This window comes from Microcaecilia unicolor, chromosome 7 (assembly GCF_901765095.1).
Source record: "Microcaecilia unicolor chromosome 7, aMicUni1.1, whole genome shotgun sequence".
Taxonomy (NCBI): domain Eukaryota; kingdom Metazoa; phylum Chordata; class Amphibia; order Gymnophiona; family Siphonopidae; genus Microcaecilia; species Microcaecilia unicolor.
Window position 1 is genome coordinate 106,421,103 of NC_044037.1, and position 14,983 is coordinate 106,436,085.

A 14,983-nucleotide genomic window follows, 5' to 3' on the forward strand; every position below is an offset into this window, starting at 1 on the left:
CATAACGGCAGAGTATTGTTAATACGTAAGTACTGGTGCAGCTGTTGATGTTTATTTCAGAATTCTTTTCTATCATTGTGAGATTGCTGATATAGATTGCTGAGGCAGGCCTAACGGCCGAAACACAGCTCATGTTCAGTCGTTGATACCTACCAATAAATTTCTGCACTACAGCATTTGCTTTGGGACTTTTTTGTCACCTCTGCTGTTGTGTTCTTGAGAATGTAGCCCAACATGATCACTTCCTTGAGCCACCTGTCCAACCTACAAAAGTCATTGGGTATTTGCAGATAATGCATTATAGCTCTACACACAGCAAGGAGATGGAGAACACAAAAGTCTTCCTCATAATCCTGTCTCTGAAAGGAAGGCAGCAAGATCAACTGATTAACATGAAATGCTGAAACGACCTTCTGAAAGACGATGGAATGGTCTGAATGGAAATCCTGGCCACTATGAACTGAAGAAATGGCTCCCTGCAGGACAGTGCCTACAGTGCTGAAATCATCAGCAAGAAAATTGCCACAGGAAAGACACCAAAAGCAGCTCAAAAGAAGAAAAGTGGCTGGAGAAGTATTGCTCCCTTTAAGAAAGGCCTGACACTTTAGATGTGCTGAAAGATGGTACCCTAAACATGAAAGTGCTGACACACAGCTTTTACATGTGTAAAATAGTATTTTAAAAAATCGCCCATTTGACATTTAAATTCTACTATTTACAGGCCTAAAAACCATAGGGGTTTAAATTGACCTCATTATAACAACTTATGATTCAAGTTGCTGAGACAGAGCCAGAGAAGCATTGAGGGTGGGAGGGGGAGAGAATTACAAAAATTCTGCACCAGGAAACTAACATAGAAAAAGCTATTTATTTACATAAAAAAGCATTTCACACATCATAAAAACAGAATTCAGGATGAAAAACGAAATAAGCAGCCTTTCATACCACACTGGAACTGTTTCTGAAAATATATAAAAGATGCACAAAGCAAAGGAGAGAATGCACTAATCACTGTCCCCACTGTCACTGATAATTCCCTGTAGGTTGGACCATTCCATGCGCCTTTTCTTCTTGGGAGGGTCTTTGCTTTCATCTGAATCAGATTCAACTGATCTTTTGTAGTTCTCACCCAGAGACGTGTCCAAAGGAGTCTGGTAAGGATTCCAAATATTCCTACGCCGCAGGCGACCTACAGGACAAGAGATGAAGTGAGATTTAAAATGTTAAAACAAACAAACAAAACAACAAACAAAACAAAAACATAAAGACATCAGTAACATTCTTTCTTCTTTTGATATGCTCAACTCTTACAGTGCCCTTGAATCCCGCCCTGCATATATATATTCTATTCAATATATTTGTGAGTGATATTGCCGAAGGCTTACAAGGTAAAGTTTGCCTTTTTGCGGATGACACCAAGATTTGCAACAGAGTGGACACCCCGGAGGGAGTGGAAAGCATGAAAAAAGATCTGCGGAAGCTAGGAGAATGGTCTAACGTTTGGCAATTAAAATTCAATGCGAAGAAATGCAAAGTGATGCACTTAGGGAGTAGAAATCCACGGGAGACGTATGTGTTAGGCGGTGAGAGTCTGATAGGTACGGACGGGGAGAGGGATCTTGGGGTGATAGTATCTGAGGACCTGAAGGTGACGAAACAGTGTGACAAGGCGATGGCCGTAGCTAGAAGATTGCTAGGCTGTATAGAGAGAGGTGTGACCAGCAGAAGAAAAGAGGTTTTAATACCCCTGTATAGGACGTTGGTGAGGCCCCACCTGGAGTATTGTGTTCAGTTTTGGAGGCCGTATCTTGTGAAGGATGTTAAAAAAATGGAAGCGGTGCAAAGAAAAGCTACGAGAATGGTATGGGATTTGCGTTACAAGACGTATGAGAGACTTGTTGACCTGAACATGTATACCCTGGAGGAAAGGAGAAACAGGGGTGATATGATACAGACGTTCAAATATTTGAATGGTATTAATCTGCAAACAAACTTTTTCTGGAGAGGGGAAGGCGGTAGAACGAGGACATGAAATGAGATTGAAGGGGGGCAGACTCAAGAAAAATGTCAGGAAGTATTTTTTCACGGAGAGAGTGGTGGATGCTTGGAATGCCCTCCCGCGGGAGGTGGTGGAGAGTAAAACGGTAACGGAATTCAAACATGCGTGGGATAAACATAAAGGAATCCTGCTCAGAAGGAAGGGATCCCCAGAAGCTTAGCCGGTGGTGGGAGGCAGGGCTGGTGGTTGGGAGGTGGGGATAGTGCTGGGCAGACTTATATGGTCTGTGCCAGAGCCGGTGGTGGGAGGCGGGGCTGGTGGTTGGGAGGCGGGGATAGTGCTGGGCAGACTTACACGGTCTGTGCCCTGAAAAAGACAGGTACAAATCAAGGTAAGGTATACACAAAAAAATGGCACATGTGAGTTTATCTTGTTGGGCAGACTGGGTGGACCGTGCAGGTCTTTTTCTGCCGTCATCTATTATGTTACTATGTATATATATTTTTTACCACCACATACATTATAACCAGGACTTTTGTTCTTAAGTGTCTATAAAGCAAAATTACTCACCTGTAGCAGATGTTTTCTGAGGACAGCAGGCCAAATATTCTCACAGATGAGTGACATCATCAAAAGGAGCCTGGTGCGAATGCTGAGTAGCAGTATTAACAAAGAACGTTTTGGCAGCATCCCACCACATATTCGCTGCCTTCCTGACCGACATGCAAGCTGGGTCCCTTAGACATTTTATAAAGTTGTGCAGTCTGGAACAGAACAAACTTGGGCCTGGTGGAGGGGGGGTGGTGGTGAAATTGAAGAGTTGGATTCTACACACCGAACAAATTATTCAGGACTGCTTGCTCGAACCAGCAGTCATGTTGTATATCCTGCTGAAGGCAGTAATGAGATGTGAATGTGGGGATAGATGACAATTTAAGTCACAGCTTTGCAAATCTCTATGGAGGCTGATCTCAAAAGGGCTACCGACGAAGGCATGGTTCTGACATTATGAGCCTTGACATGACCCTCTAGAATTAGCCCAGCCTGGGCATAAGTAAAGGATATGCAAGCTGCTAGCCAATTGGAAATTGTGCAATTGCCAATGGCTACCCCCTGTTTGGGTCAAAAGAAACAAAAAGCTGGGTGTATGTCTATGGGCTTTAGTTCGCTCCAGATAGAAGGCTAAGGCTTGCTTGTAAACTAAGGTATATGCAGTATAATCTCGCCAGGATGGGCATGTGGTTTTAGGAAAAATGTTGGTAGGACAATTGACTGATTAAGATGGAACTCCAACACTATCTTAGGAAGGAAATTATGGTATGTGCGTACAACTACTCTATTGTGTGGAAATTTACGGACTCATTTTCAAAAGAGAAGAACGCCTATCTTTTGATACAAATCGGAAGATGGGTGTCCGATTTTGGACGTCCCCAACTGCTTTCCATCGCAGGGATGGCCAAAGTTCAAGGGGGCGTATCGGAGGCATAGCGAAGGCGGAACTTGGGCGTGCCTAACACATGGACGTCCTCACCAATAATGGAAAAGAAAGGGCGTCCCTGATGAGCACTTGGACGACTTTACCTGGTTCTGTTTTTCTTACGATCAAGGCAGAAAAAGGTGCCCGAAATGCCAGATGACCACTGGAAAGAATCGGGGATGACCTCCCCTTACTCCCCCAGTGGTCACTAACCCCCTTTCCACCCTCAAAAAATATCTTTAAAAATATTTTTTGCCAGCCTCTATGCCAGTCTCAGATGTCATACTCAGGTCCGTGACAGCAGTATGCAGGTCCCTGGAGCAGTTTTAGTGGGTGCTATGCACTTCAGGCAGGCGGACCCAGGCCCATTCCCCTCCCTACCCGTTACGTTTGTGGAGGAAACAGTGAGCCCTCCAAAACCCACTGTACCCACATCTAGGTACCCCCCTTCACCTGTAAGGGCTATGGTAGTGGTGTACAGTTGTGGGTAGTGGGTTTTAGGGGGGGGGGGGTGGGGGGGCTCTGCACATAAGGTAAGGGAGCATTTTATGAAGTCCACTGCAGTGCCCCCCTAGGGTGCCCGGTTGGTGTCCTAGCATGTCAGGGGGACCAGTGCACTAGAAATGTTGGCTCCTCCCATGACCAAAGGGCTTGCATTTGGTTGTTTCTGAGATGGGCGTCCTTGGTTTCCATTATCGCCAAAAATCAGAAACGACCAAGTCTAGGGACAGCCATCTCTAAGGACAACCTAAATTTCACGATTTGGGCGTCCCCGACCGTATTATCGAAACGAAAGATGGACGTCCATCTTGTTTCAATAATACGGGTTTCCCTGCCCCTCCATCGGGACGTTTTGTGAGGACGTCCTCAACAAAACTTGGGCGTCCCTTTTGATTATGCCCTTCTTAGTGTAAGATGGATTAGCTACTAGGGCCTGAAGCTCACAGACCTGTGAGCCACCAAAAACACAACTTTCCATGCCAAGTACTTCAGACGGCAGGAATCTAGTGGCTCAAAATGAGCTTTCGTCAGCTGGGTGAGGACAACGTTGAGATCCCATGACACAGTTGGAGGTCTGACAGAGAGGTTTGTTAGTAACAAAACTCTCATGAAGCACAGCTAGAGTCTGTACAGAGATGAGCATACCTTCTACATGGTGATAAGCACTAATTGCACAGAGATGAACTCTTACAGAGTTGTTTTTTTAAAAAACAGACTCAGGAGGTATATAAGGTATTCAAGTAGTTTTTGTGTAGGATAGGTGAGGGGATCTAAGGCCTTGCCCTCACATCAAACAGCAAACCTCCTTCGCTTAAATTAGTAATATCTCTTAATGGAGTCTTTCCTGGAAGCCATCAAGATGCGAGAGATGCCCTCCGGCAAATCTAAATTCTATGCTTTCACCATCCAAGCCACAAGGGCCAGGGATTGGAGGTTGGGATGTAGAAGGGATCTCTCGTTCTGCATGATGAGGGTTGGAAAATATTCCAAGCTCCATGGATCCTTGGAGAACAACTCCAGAAGAAGAGGAAACCAGATCGGCCTTGGCCAGTAAGGCTTGATTGGGAGCATGGTTCCCTAGTTCTGCTTGAGTTTCACTGAAGTCTCCTCTATGAGAGGTATTGGAGGACAAACATACAGAAGTCTCTTCCCTAGTGATGGAGAAAGTCGTCCAACGCTAGTCTGCCATGTGATCTGTGCCTGGAACAAAACTAGGGGACCATGAGTGGCAAAAAGATCCACTGAGTGGGTGCCCCACTTTGGGAAGATATTGTGGGCTACGCCCATGTTGAGAGACCACTCATGTGGTTGCAAACCCTGCTCAGTCTGTCCGCCAGGCAGCTGTCATTTTCTGGGAGGTATGTGGCTCAGAGAACTATTATGTGAATGAGGGCCCAGTGCCACATTCCCACTCTTTCCTGACATAGGGGGAAGGATCGTGTACCCTTATGTTTGCTTGTTTATATAAAACATTGCAACTTGGTTGTCTCTTTGAGTAAGTACAATTTGATTATATAGATGATATCTGAAAACCTTTAGAGCATTCCAAATGGCTGTTAGCTTGAGGAGGTTGATATGGAGATCTGTTTCCTGAGGAGACCAAGTTCCCTGGGTGTGAAGCTCACCCACATGAGCTCCCCATCCTAGGTTGGATACATCTGTTCTGAGCATCTTCTGAGGAGGTGGAATTTGGAATAGTAGTCCCACAGTCAAATTTGTCCAAATTAACCATCAGAGAAGGAATGTGGATGACATCCGCTAGATTCTTGGTCGCCTGAGACCACTGGGAAGCTAGGGTCCATTGGGCTTCTCTCAATTGGAGACCTGCCATGGGAGTATCACGCACTGTTGAGGCTATATGGCCCATCAATCTCAATATTTGCCAAGTTGTGACCTGCTTGCTGCTTTGAACTTGTGAGACGAATTTTGATAAGTTCTCCGCTCTCGCTTGTGGAAGAAAAGACAGAGCCTGCAATGTATCCAGCTTGGCTCCTATGTACTCTTATTGCTGGACCAGGTGTAGGTGGGACTTGGGGTAGTTTATGATGAACCCTAGTAGCTCCAACACCCAAACAGATAGGTGCATTGATTCTAATGCCCCCTCCTGCGATGTGCTCTTGACCAGCCAATCGTTCAGATAGGGAAACACATATACTCTTATTTTATTTTTATTTATTTATTTATTTATTTATATTTTACTCACACCTTTTCCAGTAGTAGCTCAAGGTGAGCTACACTTAGGTACAGTGGATATTTCTCTGTCCTAGGAGGGCTCACGATCTAAGCTTGTACCTGAGGCAATGGAGGGTTAAGTGACTTGCCCAAGATCACAAGTGTCTAGCTGCAACTACTGCTAGACACCTGGTGAATACCGTGACAGCTGACTCGAGACCAATGGCAGAACACCGTACTAGTAGTGGTGTTTCCCTATGCAGAATATAAGATACTTCCTGTGATTGGGAAGTATCAAAATCTGGGTATAGGCATCCTTTAAGTCCAGAAAGCATAGCCAATTGTTTTCCTGAATCATGGGAAGAAGGGTGCCCAGGGAAATCATCCTGAACTTTTCTTTGACCAGGAATTTGTTCAGGCCCCTTAGGTCTAGGATGGGACAAAATCCTCCTGTCGTTTTGGTCACAAGGCAGTACCTGGAATAGAATCCCCCCTCCCTTCTTCCCCTGGTGGTACGAGTCTCACCATATTGGCCTGTAGAAAGGTGGAGATTTCCTCTGCAAGTACCTGCTTTGTGCTGAGAGCTGATGAACAGTACTCTCAGTGGGCAATTTGGTGCTCTTTGGTGCCAATGCAGGGCATAACCGAGATGGACTCTTTGAAGAACCCACCGGTCAGAGGTTACAAAGGGCCACCTGGGATTGTAAAAATTTAGCCCCCACCCCCCCCAGTAAGCCATCCAAGACAGTTACTTTCAGTGTGGCTTTGCTCTCCTGCATCCAGCCAAAAGCTCATCCCTTGCTTTGACTGGGGAGGTGGCTGGGTCTTCTGTGGGCAGGACTGGCGAGGCCATGAGCACTGAGTTTGAGCAGAAATCAAAGGCAGAAATCTATGCCTTTGAATGTAGCAGGGCTGCTGCGTAGGCCCACTGGAAAATCTATGTAAGGAAGACGGTGCCAAGACAGGGTTTGGATGGTATCTGTATGATACTTAATGAGGTCACTGGCCTTTTCTACCTTATCTCCAAACAGATTGTCACCCTGGCATGAAACATCCACCAACTTCTCCTGAACTGCTGGTTCCAGGTCAGAGAGGAAAATGCCACCAAGAAGGTGGAGGTAAGCTAGGATCCTACGCAAGGAAACGCATACAGCAGGGAGTAGGAAGGGAAGGCTCCTCCAAGAAACCGGGGAAGACGTATATTGAAAATCAAACCTTTATTCCAAGTTACACAGTGAAAAACTCGACACAGCTGTGTTTCAGCGCTAAAAAGCGCCTTCCTCAGGAGTCTTATAGTGTACAGCTGATTTTGTATATTCTATTTTCTGTGATATATTGGTGTTACATAATACCGGATATAGGTTTTTTGTCCGATGTCTTTGCCAAACAAAACCCTCGTTATGTGTTGATTGCTCCAGCACTTCTCTTCCTCATACAGATGGCAGAGAATCTGGACACTATGTCAAAAGAGTCGTAGGCAACCCTGGCCAGATATTTTCTGCACTCCAGCTGCTTACTAGCCAACTGGTGAAGCTCTGCAGCTAGCTCCTGTGGGATAGAATCCACAAGACAGTGTGTACTAAGTAAAGGCTCGTGTAGGGCTGGTAGGACTGGATGCGAGCAATGAGCATCAAACACTGAAAATCTTTCCTTCCAAATGAGTCTAGTGTCCAAGTTCTCTCCTGGGGGCACTGAGCCCTCTCAAATCTGAGAGCCTTCTGGATACAATACTGCATTATCCATCTTCTTAGGTGTTGCCTGCACTGAGAGGGGAGATTCCCAGTTCCTCATCAGTACATCCTTAAGGATAGGATGCAATGGTATTGTGACCCCTTCCTTAGGAAAAGACTCGTAGTCCAGGAACGTTAACACCTCTGCCATGGGCTCTTCCTCAGTCTCTAATTTAAAAATTTAAATGGAATGACAGATGCCATCTCCTTAACAAAACCAGTGAAAGAGACCTTCAGGTGAAGATTTATATTTCTCTTGAGACAGGGAGGGATCAGAAGGTACCCCCATAAGAATCCTCCTCCGAGAAGTAATGAGGGTCCTCTTTTGAGTCCCATGAGTGGTCCCATTTAGACTCCATCATATTCAGACTAAGCTGTGCTTGCCTCAGCTGAGTGGAACCCTGACTATGCCCAGAAGAGCGCCAAGGTACAACCTCATTCTCTGACTCTGGGGAAGTTTCCTCCCCCAACATCAAGAGTGTTACTGTATGTTGATATTGGCACCCTTCAAGGTGCCAGCATTGAGGATCTCTGCACAGGCATGGTTGGAGCATCAGGAAGATTCTGGGGCTAATCCTCAGCTGGTGCAAGCACCCTCAATGCCTGAGCAGACTGCAGCTGCATCATCTGTGCCAGCCCTTCCCTGAGCACGGCTCGGACCCCCTCATTGAAAAAATGCATCAGCAAAGGAGGAGGAGCTGGGGCAGAGGTGGACTGAGAGTGTCTGTGCCGAACCAGAAGCATTCCTCCTGGTGCTTCTCAGGTACCGGTGAAACCGATGCCCCGGTGCTTCCAGCACCATGCAACGATGAGGACTGATGCTTATGCTTTTTGGGCTTCCTCCAATGCTCAGCATCTTAGTCCTTCGGTATCAATGTCAAATCCATATGTGTCCTTGATGTCTGGTCTGATGCTGACCAGTCCCGGGGCCTACGCTCAGCGGCCGATGTGAAGAGGTAGAGACCTTCTCAATGCCAACGCACTCCCAGTGGATGGTCAAATCTTGACAGCCACTAAGGTCGATGCTTCTGAGGAGCCAAAAAGTCTATCCTGTTGGATCTGCTGCGCTCTCTGTGTCCTCAACTGCATTTTTAAACAAAGAGAACAGGAGTTAGGCTATGATCAGGCCCAAAACACTCGATGCACCAAGAGTGAGGGACCATCACAGAAATCACCTGATTACATTGAGAATACCTTCTGAAGGCACTGGGGGGGGGGGGGGGGGGGTCTTCTGGGACATTGAGAAAAGAATTGTGGCCAAATTAAACTCCTCAATGTGAGCTGAAAAGGGGGCAGCATTCAAATTGTGGTTGTTTCTCTGGTCTAAATGAGCCTAGTAACTTGTGAAAAAGAAAGGAAACATGAAGTGCCAAAAAACTATCTACTATAATAAAACTCACCCTCAACTTTCTGAAGACAACGTTCTGAAGTCACTCAGTCACTCCCTGAAGGGTTCATGGATTCATGGTGGTGAAGCCACAACACTGGCCATGTCTCTCTGCCCCGCCCTCGCATGACGGACCAATCAGAAAAAACAACCTCAACATTCTGAAACACAAAGGACCATCACAACACCGTTCCCAGGTAACACTAGGCAACGTAAGTCGGACCAATCAGAGGAAACTACGTGATAATAAGGGAGGAGCATTCCCCAGCAGAATGGCTCATTATCTGTGCAGCACGGAGAGCACAGAACCACCGCTGGAACGAGAGAAGAATATTCCTGCTGTGGGTATGTGCAAAAACAGACCGGCACAGCACATCCCACAACCCCCAAGCAAAAAACAAAACAAAAAAAGACACACATCAACAACCTGCACACACACCGCACCCTCACACACACACACACACACACACACACACACACACACACACACACACACACACACAAAATAACTTTGTGACACATACACACACACACACAAAAAAAGCCACATGCTAGCGCCCGTTTCTTTGGTTTCGGAAACGGGCCTTTTTTACTAGTTAAATATAAAAGGAAATACACTGAAGAAAAAAAAGGAAGAATTATTGAAAAAAATGGGGAAAAATACCCACACAGGAAGGCACCGCAAAAAAAAAAAAAAAAAAGAGAGAAGCCTATGCACTATGAGGAGAACAGGAATACGCGTCCTCCTTGCTCCATGGAAAAATGAATTCTGAAGGACCAGCGTATGCGTGGTGGGTTGCTGCTAGAAAGTTCTAAGTATTATCGCTAGTCAGCATCTGCCCTCCATTGGATGACATCACCCATCTTTGAGAATACAACGACCTGCTTGTTCTCGGATAAACTGAAAATTTAGGTATTTATATTAGTAAGAGTTGATAGACTACCAAACAACTTATCAAAGTGGTTTACAAACAAAAAATAAAAATTAAAAAGTATATGACACAACTTGAATTAAGCACAGAAGCAAGGGATGTATAGAACAACAATGAATCCTGAGCAGCAGCATGCAGCTGTAAACAGAACCAGGAACTGGCTTCCAAATGAAGGATGCCTTAAATTAAACTTGATTAAAAAGCTATGTTTTTACTCCAATTTTAAATTTCTTTTAAGAACCTAAGCTGTACACAGCCTTGAATGAATTCCTCCAAAATTGAGGGAAATAAATCAATAAATAAGTGCAAAGTGATGTACATTTGGGAACAATCCAAATTTATAGCTACACGATGCTAGGTTCCACAATAAGAGACATCACTGAGGAAAAGAATTCAGGTTATCACCATGAACATACACTGAAATCTTCTGCTCAGTGTGCAGCGGCAGCCAAAAAGAAAACAGAATGTTAGGCATTATTAGGAAAACAACAGAGAATAAAGCAGAGTGTCCTAATGCCTCTGTATTGCCCTATGTGTGACCACATTGAGTATTGTATGCAATTCTGGTAGTTGCTATCAAAAAAAAAATAGTGAAACTAGAAAAGGTATAGAGAAGGCAGAATTAGATTGCGATGGATGAGGAAAGGCTAAAGAAGTTAGGGCTGTTCAGCATGTAGAAGAAAGGCTGAGGGGAATGGGAATTGATTACTCTTTCAAAAAGTACAATGATTCTCCGAGGACAAGCAGGCTGCTTGTTCTCACTGATGGGTGACGTCCACGGCAGCCCCTCCAATCGGAAAACTTCACTAGCAAAGGCCTTTGCTAGTCCTCGCGCGCCCATGCGCACCGCGCATGCGCGGCCGTCTTCCCGCCCGAACCGGCTCGTGTTCGTCAGTCTTCTTTTGTCCGCGCTCGGTACGGTCGTGTTTTCGCCGTGTCGGGCCCCGCAAAGTCGACCTCGCGCGCTCGTCGTGTTGTTACAAAAAAAAAAAAAAACTCCATTCTGTGTGGAAAAAGACTCTTGGGTCTTTTTTCCCTCCGCTATTTTCAGCTTTTTCGCCCCGGTAAGTTTTCTTTCGTCGTCGGGGTAGGCCGCTTTTAGGCCTCGGGTCGAAGTTTTCTTCCCCTTGTTTTTTCGGTGCCTTTTCCGCCATTTCGACTTTTGATCTCGCCGGCGTGATTTTTCCGCCCATGACATCGAAGTCTCCCAGCGGCTTCAAGAAGTGCACCCAGTGCGCCCGGGTCATCTCGCTCACTGACAGGCACGTGTCGTGTCTTCAGTGCTTGGGGGCTGGGCACCGCCCGCAGGCCTGTAGTCTGTGTTCCCTTTTGCAAAAGTGGACTCAGGTAGCGAGATTGGCCCAGTGGAACGTTTTGTTCTCGGGCTCTTCGTCGGCATCGGCACCGGGGGTATCGAGTGCATCGACGTCTTCAGCGTCCGGAGCTTCATCCTCGGCCGCCAGTGCATCGAGTGCATCGAGGCATCGGCCCTCTGCATCGGCGCTGAGACATCGGACAGCTGCAACGATGTCGGTGGTACTGGGACCTCGTCGGCTGATGTCGTCGGACGGTGGTGCTTCGTCTGGAGTGCAGGTGAGGGCTGTCCATTCCCCTGCTGGTGGCGGTGAGCCTTCGGGTGGGTCTCCCCCTACCCTGAGGGCTCCTGCGGTACAGCCCCCCCGAGACCGACCTCCTTCGGCCTCGGCCCCGAGGAAGCGACGGCTGGATTCTACGTCCTCCTCGTCGGTGCCGGGAAGCTCCGGTGACATGCTTCGTTCCAAGAAGTCGAAGAAGCATCGTCATCGGTCTCCTTCCCGTGTCGGCACCGAGAGCTCTGGGTCGCCGAGGGAGTTGGCACCCAGCGGGCATCGGCACCGAGAGGACCGCTCACCCTCTGTTCAGGAGGTGTCGATGCGCTCCACTCTGGACAGCCCGGAACAGCCTCCACGCCTGGAACAGGTTCTGACGTCGATGCCTGCATCGACCTCCATGCCTTTCTCTGCAGCCGCTCTGAATGAGAGCCTCCGGGCCGTTCTCCCAGAGATTCTGGGAGAGCTGTTGCGCCCTAACCCTCCGGTACCGGCGGTGCTTGCGCCACCGTTACCGTCGAGCGTGGCGCCGGCTGGCCCATCGCCCGAGGTGAGGTCTCCGGCGTCGGTGCCGCGTGCAGTACCGGCTGCCGTCGCCTCCCAGGAAGGCTCCCCGACTACGTCGGCAGAGGGAGCTTCGCCGATGCGGGCGAGGGAGTCTACCTCTCGACGCCCCCATCGTGGACGTGGCTCCACAGAGTCGAGTCGGGCGAGGTTGCAGACACAGGTCCGTGAACTTGTGTCTGACACCGAGGGTGAGGCCTCGTGGGAAGAGGAAGAAGACCCCAGATATTTCTCTGACGAGGAGTCTGAAGGTCTTCCTTCCGATCCCACTCCCTCTCCTGAAAGACAGCTTTCTCCTCCCGAGAGTCTGTCTTTTGCTTCCTTTGTCCGGGAGATGTCTACGGCCATCCTCTTCCCGGTGGTTGTGGAGGACGAGCCCAGGGCTGAAATGTTTGAGCTCCTGGACTATCCTTCTCCACCTAAGGAAGCGTCCACTGTACCCATGCACCATGTCCTAAAAAAGACATTGCTGGCGAACTGGACCAAGCCTCTAACTAATCCCCACATTCCCAAGAAGATCGAGTCCCAGTACCGGATCCATGGGGACCCAAAGCTGATGCGCACTCAGTTGTCTCATGACTCTGGAGTTGTGGATCTGGCCCTAAAGAAGGCTAAGAGTTCTAGGGAGCATGCTTCGGCGCCCCCGGGCAAAGACTCTAGAACCTTAGACTCCTTTGGGAGGAAGGCCTACCATTCCTCTATGCTCGTGGCCAAAATTCAGTCTTACCAGCTCTACACGAGCATACACATGCGGAACAATGTGCGGCAGTTGGCGGGCTTGGTTGATGCGCTCCCCCCTGAGCAAGCCAAGCCTTTTCAGGAGGTGGTCAGGCAGCTGAAGGCGTGCAGAAAATTCCTGGCCAGAGGGGTGTATGACACCTTTGATGTTGCGTCCAGGGCCGCTGCTCAAGGTGTGGTGATGCGCAGGCTCTCATGGCTGCGTGCCTCCGACCTGGAGAATAGAATCCAGCAGCGGATTGCGGACTCGCCTTGCCGTGCGGATAATATTTTTGGAGAGAAAGTTGAACAGGTGGTAGAGCAGCTCCACCAGCGGGACACCGCATTCGACAAGTTCTCCCGCCGGCAGCCTTCAGCCTCTACCTCTACAGGTAGAAGATTTTTTGGGGGAAGGAAGACTGTTCCCTACTCTTCTGGCAAGCGTAGGTACAATCCTCCTTCTCGACAGCCTGCGGCCCAGGCTAAGCCCCAGCGCGCTCGCTCTCGTCAGCAGCGTGCGCCTCAGCAAGGCCCCTCGGCTCCCCAGCAAAAGCAAGGGAAGAGCTTTTGACTGGCTCCAGCAGAGCATAGCCGACATCCAAGTGTCAGTGCCGGGCGACCTGCCAGTTGGAGGGAGGTTGAAAGCTTTTCACCAAAGGTGGCCTCTCATAACCTCCGATCAGTGGGTTCTACAAATAGTCCGGCAAGGATACACCCTCAATTTGGCTTCAAAACCTCCAAATTGCCCACAGGGAGCTCAGTCTTACAGCTTCCAGCACAAGCAGGTACTTGCAGAGGAACTCTCCGCCCTTCTCAGCGCCAATGCGGTTGAGCCCGTGCCATCCGGGCAAGAAGGGCTGGGATTCTATTCCAGGTACTTCCTTGTGGAAAAGAAAACAGGGGGGATGCGTCCCATCCTAGACCTAAGGGCCCTGAACAAATATCTGGTCAAAGAAAAGTTCAGGATGCTTTCCCTGGGCACCCTTCTTCCCATGATTCAGGAAAACGATTGGCTATGCTCTCTGGACTTGAAGGATGCCTACACACACATCCCGATACTGCCAGCTCACAGACAGTATCTGCGATTTCAGCTGGGCACACGTCACTTCCAGTACTGTGTGCTACCCTTTGGGCTCGCCTCTGCGCCCAGGGTGTTCACAAAGTGCTTGGCTGTAGTAGCAGCAGCACTTCGCAGGCTGGGGGTGCACGTGTTCCCATATCTCGACGATTGGCTGGTGAAGAACACTTCCGAGGCAGGAGCCCTGCAGTCCATGCAGATGACTATTCGCCTCCTGGAGCTACTGGGGTTTGTGATAAATTATCCAAAGTCCCATCTTCTCCCAGTGCAGAAACTCGAGTTCATAGGAGCTCTGCTGGATTCCCGGACGGCTCGCGCCTATCTCCCAGAGGCGAGAGCCAACAACTTGTTGTCCCTCGTCTCGCGGGTGCGAGCGTCACAGCAGATCACAGCTCGGCAGATGTTGAGATTGCTGGGCCACATGGCCTCCACAGTTCATGTGACTCCCATGGCCCGCCTTCACATGAGATCTGCTCAATGGACCCTAGCTTCCCAGTGGTTTCAGGCTGCTGGGGATCTAGAAGACGTGATCCACCTGTCCACGAGTTTTCTCGAATCCCTGTATTGGTGGACGATTTGGTCCAATTTGACTCTGGGACGTCCTTTCCAAATTCCTCAGCCACAAAAAGTGCTGACCACGGATGCGTCTCTCCTGGGATGGGGAGCTCATGTCGATGGGCTTCACACCCAAGGAAGCTGGTCCCTCCAGGAACGAGATCTGCAGATCAATCTTCTGGAGTTACGAGCGATCTGGAACGCTCTGAAGGCTTTCAGAGATCGGCTGTCCCACCAAATTATCCAAATTCAGACAGACAACCAGGTTGCCATGTATTACGT

The 14,983-nt window shown here is 48.5% G+C and overlaps 1 protein-coding gene across 4 annotated transcripts in view; it reads right to left on the reverse strand.

The window, feature by feature from the left end:
• Positions 1-471: 471 nt before the first annotated feature.
• HIRIP3 (HIRA interacting protein 3) overlaps positions 472-14,983 on the reverse strand; it is a 156,311-nt gene continuing 141,799 nt past the window's right edge. For all 4 annotated transcript variants that reach the window (XM_030208720.1, XM_030208717.1, XM_030208719.1 and 1 more), the window contains one exon: positions 472-1,189. In XM_030208720.1, coding sequence (XP_030064580.1) covers positions 1,005-1,189 — 185 coding nt within the window. In that variant the 3' untranslated portion in view covers positions 472-1,004. The remainder of the gene's footprint in view (positions 1,190-14,983) is intronic.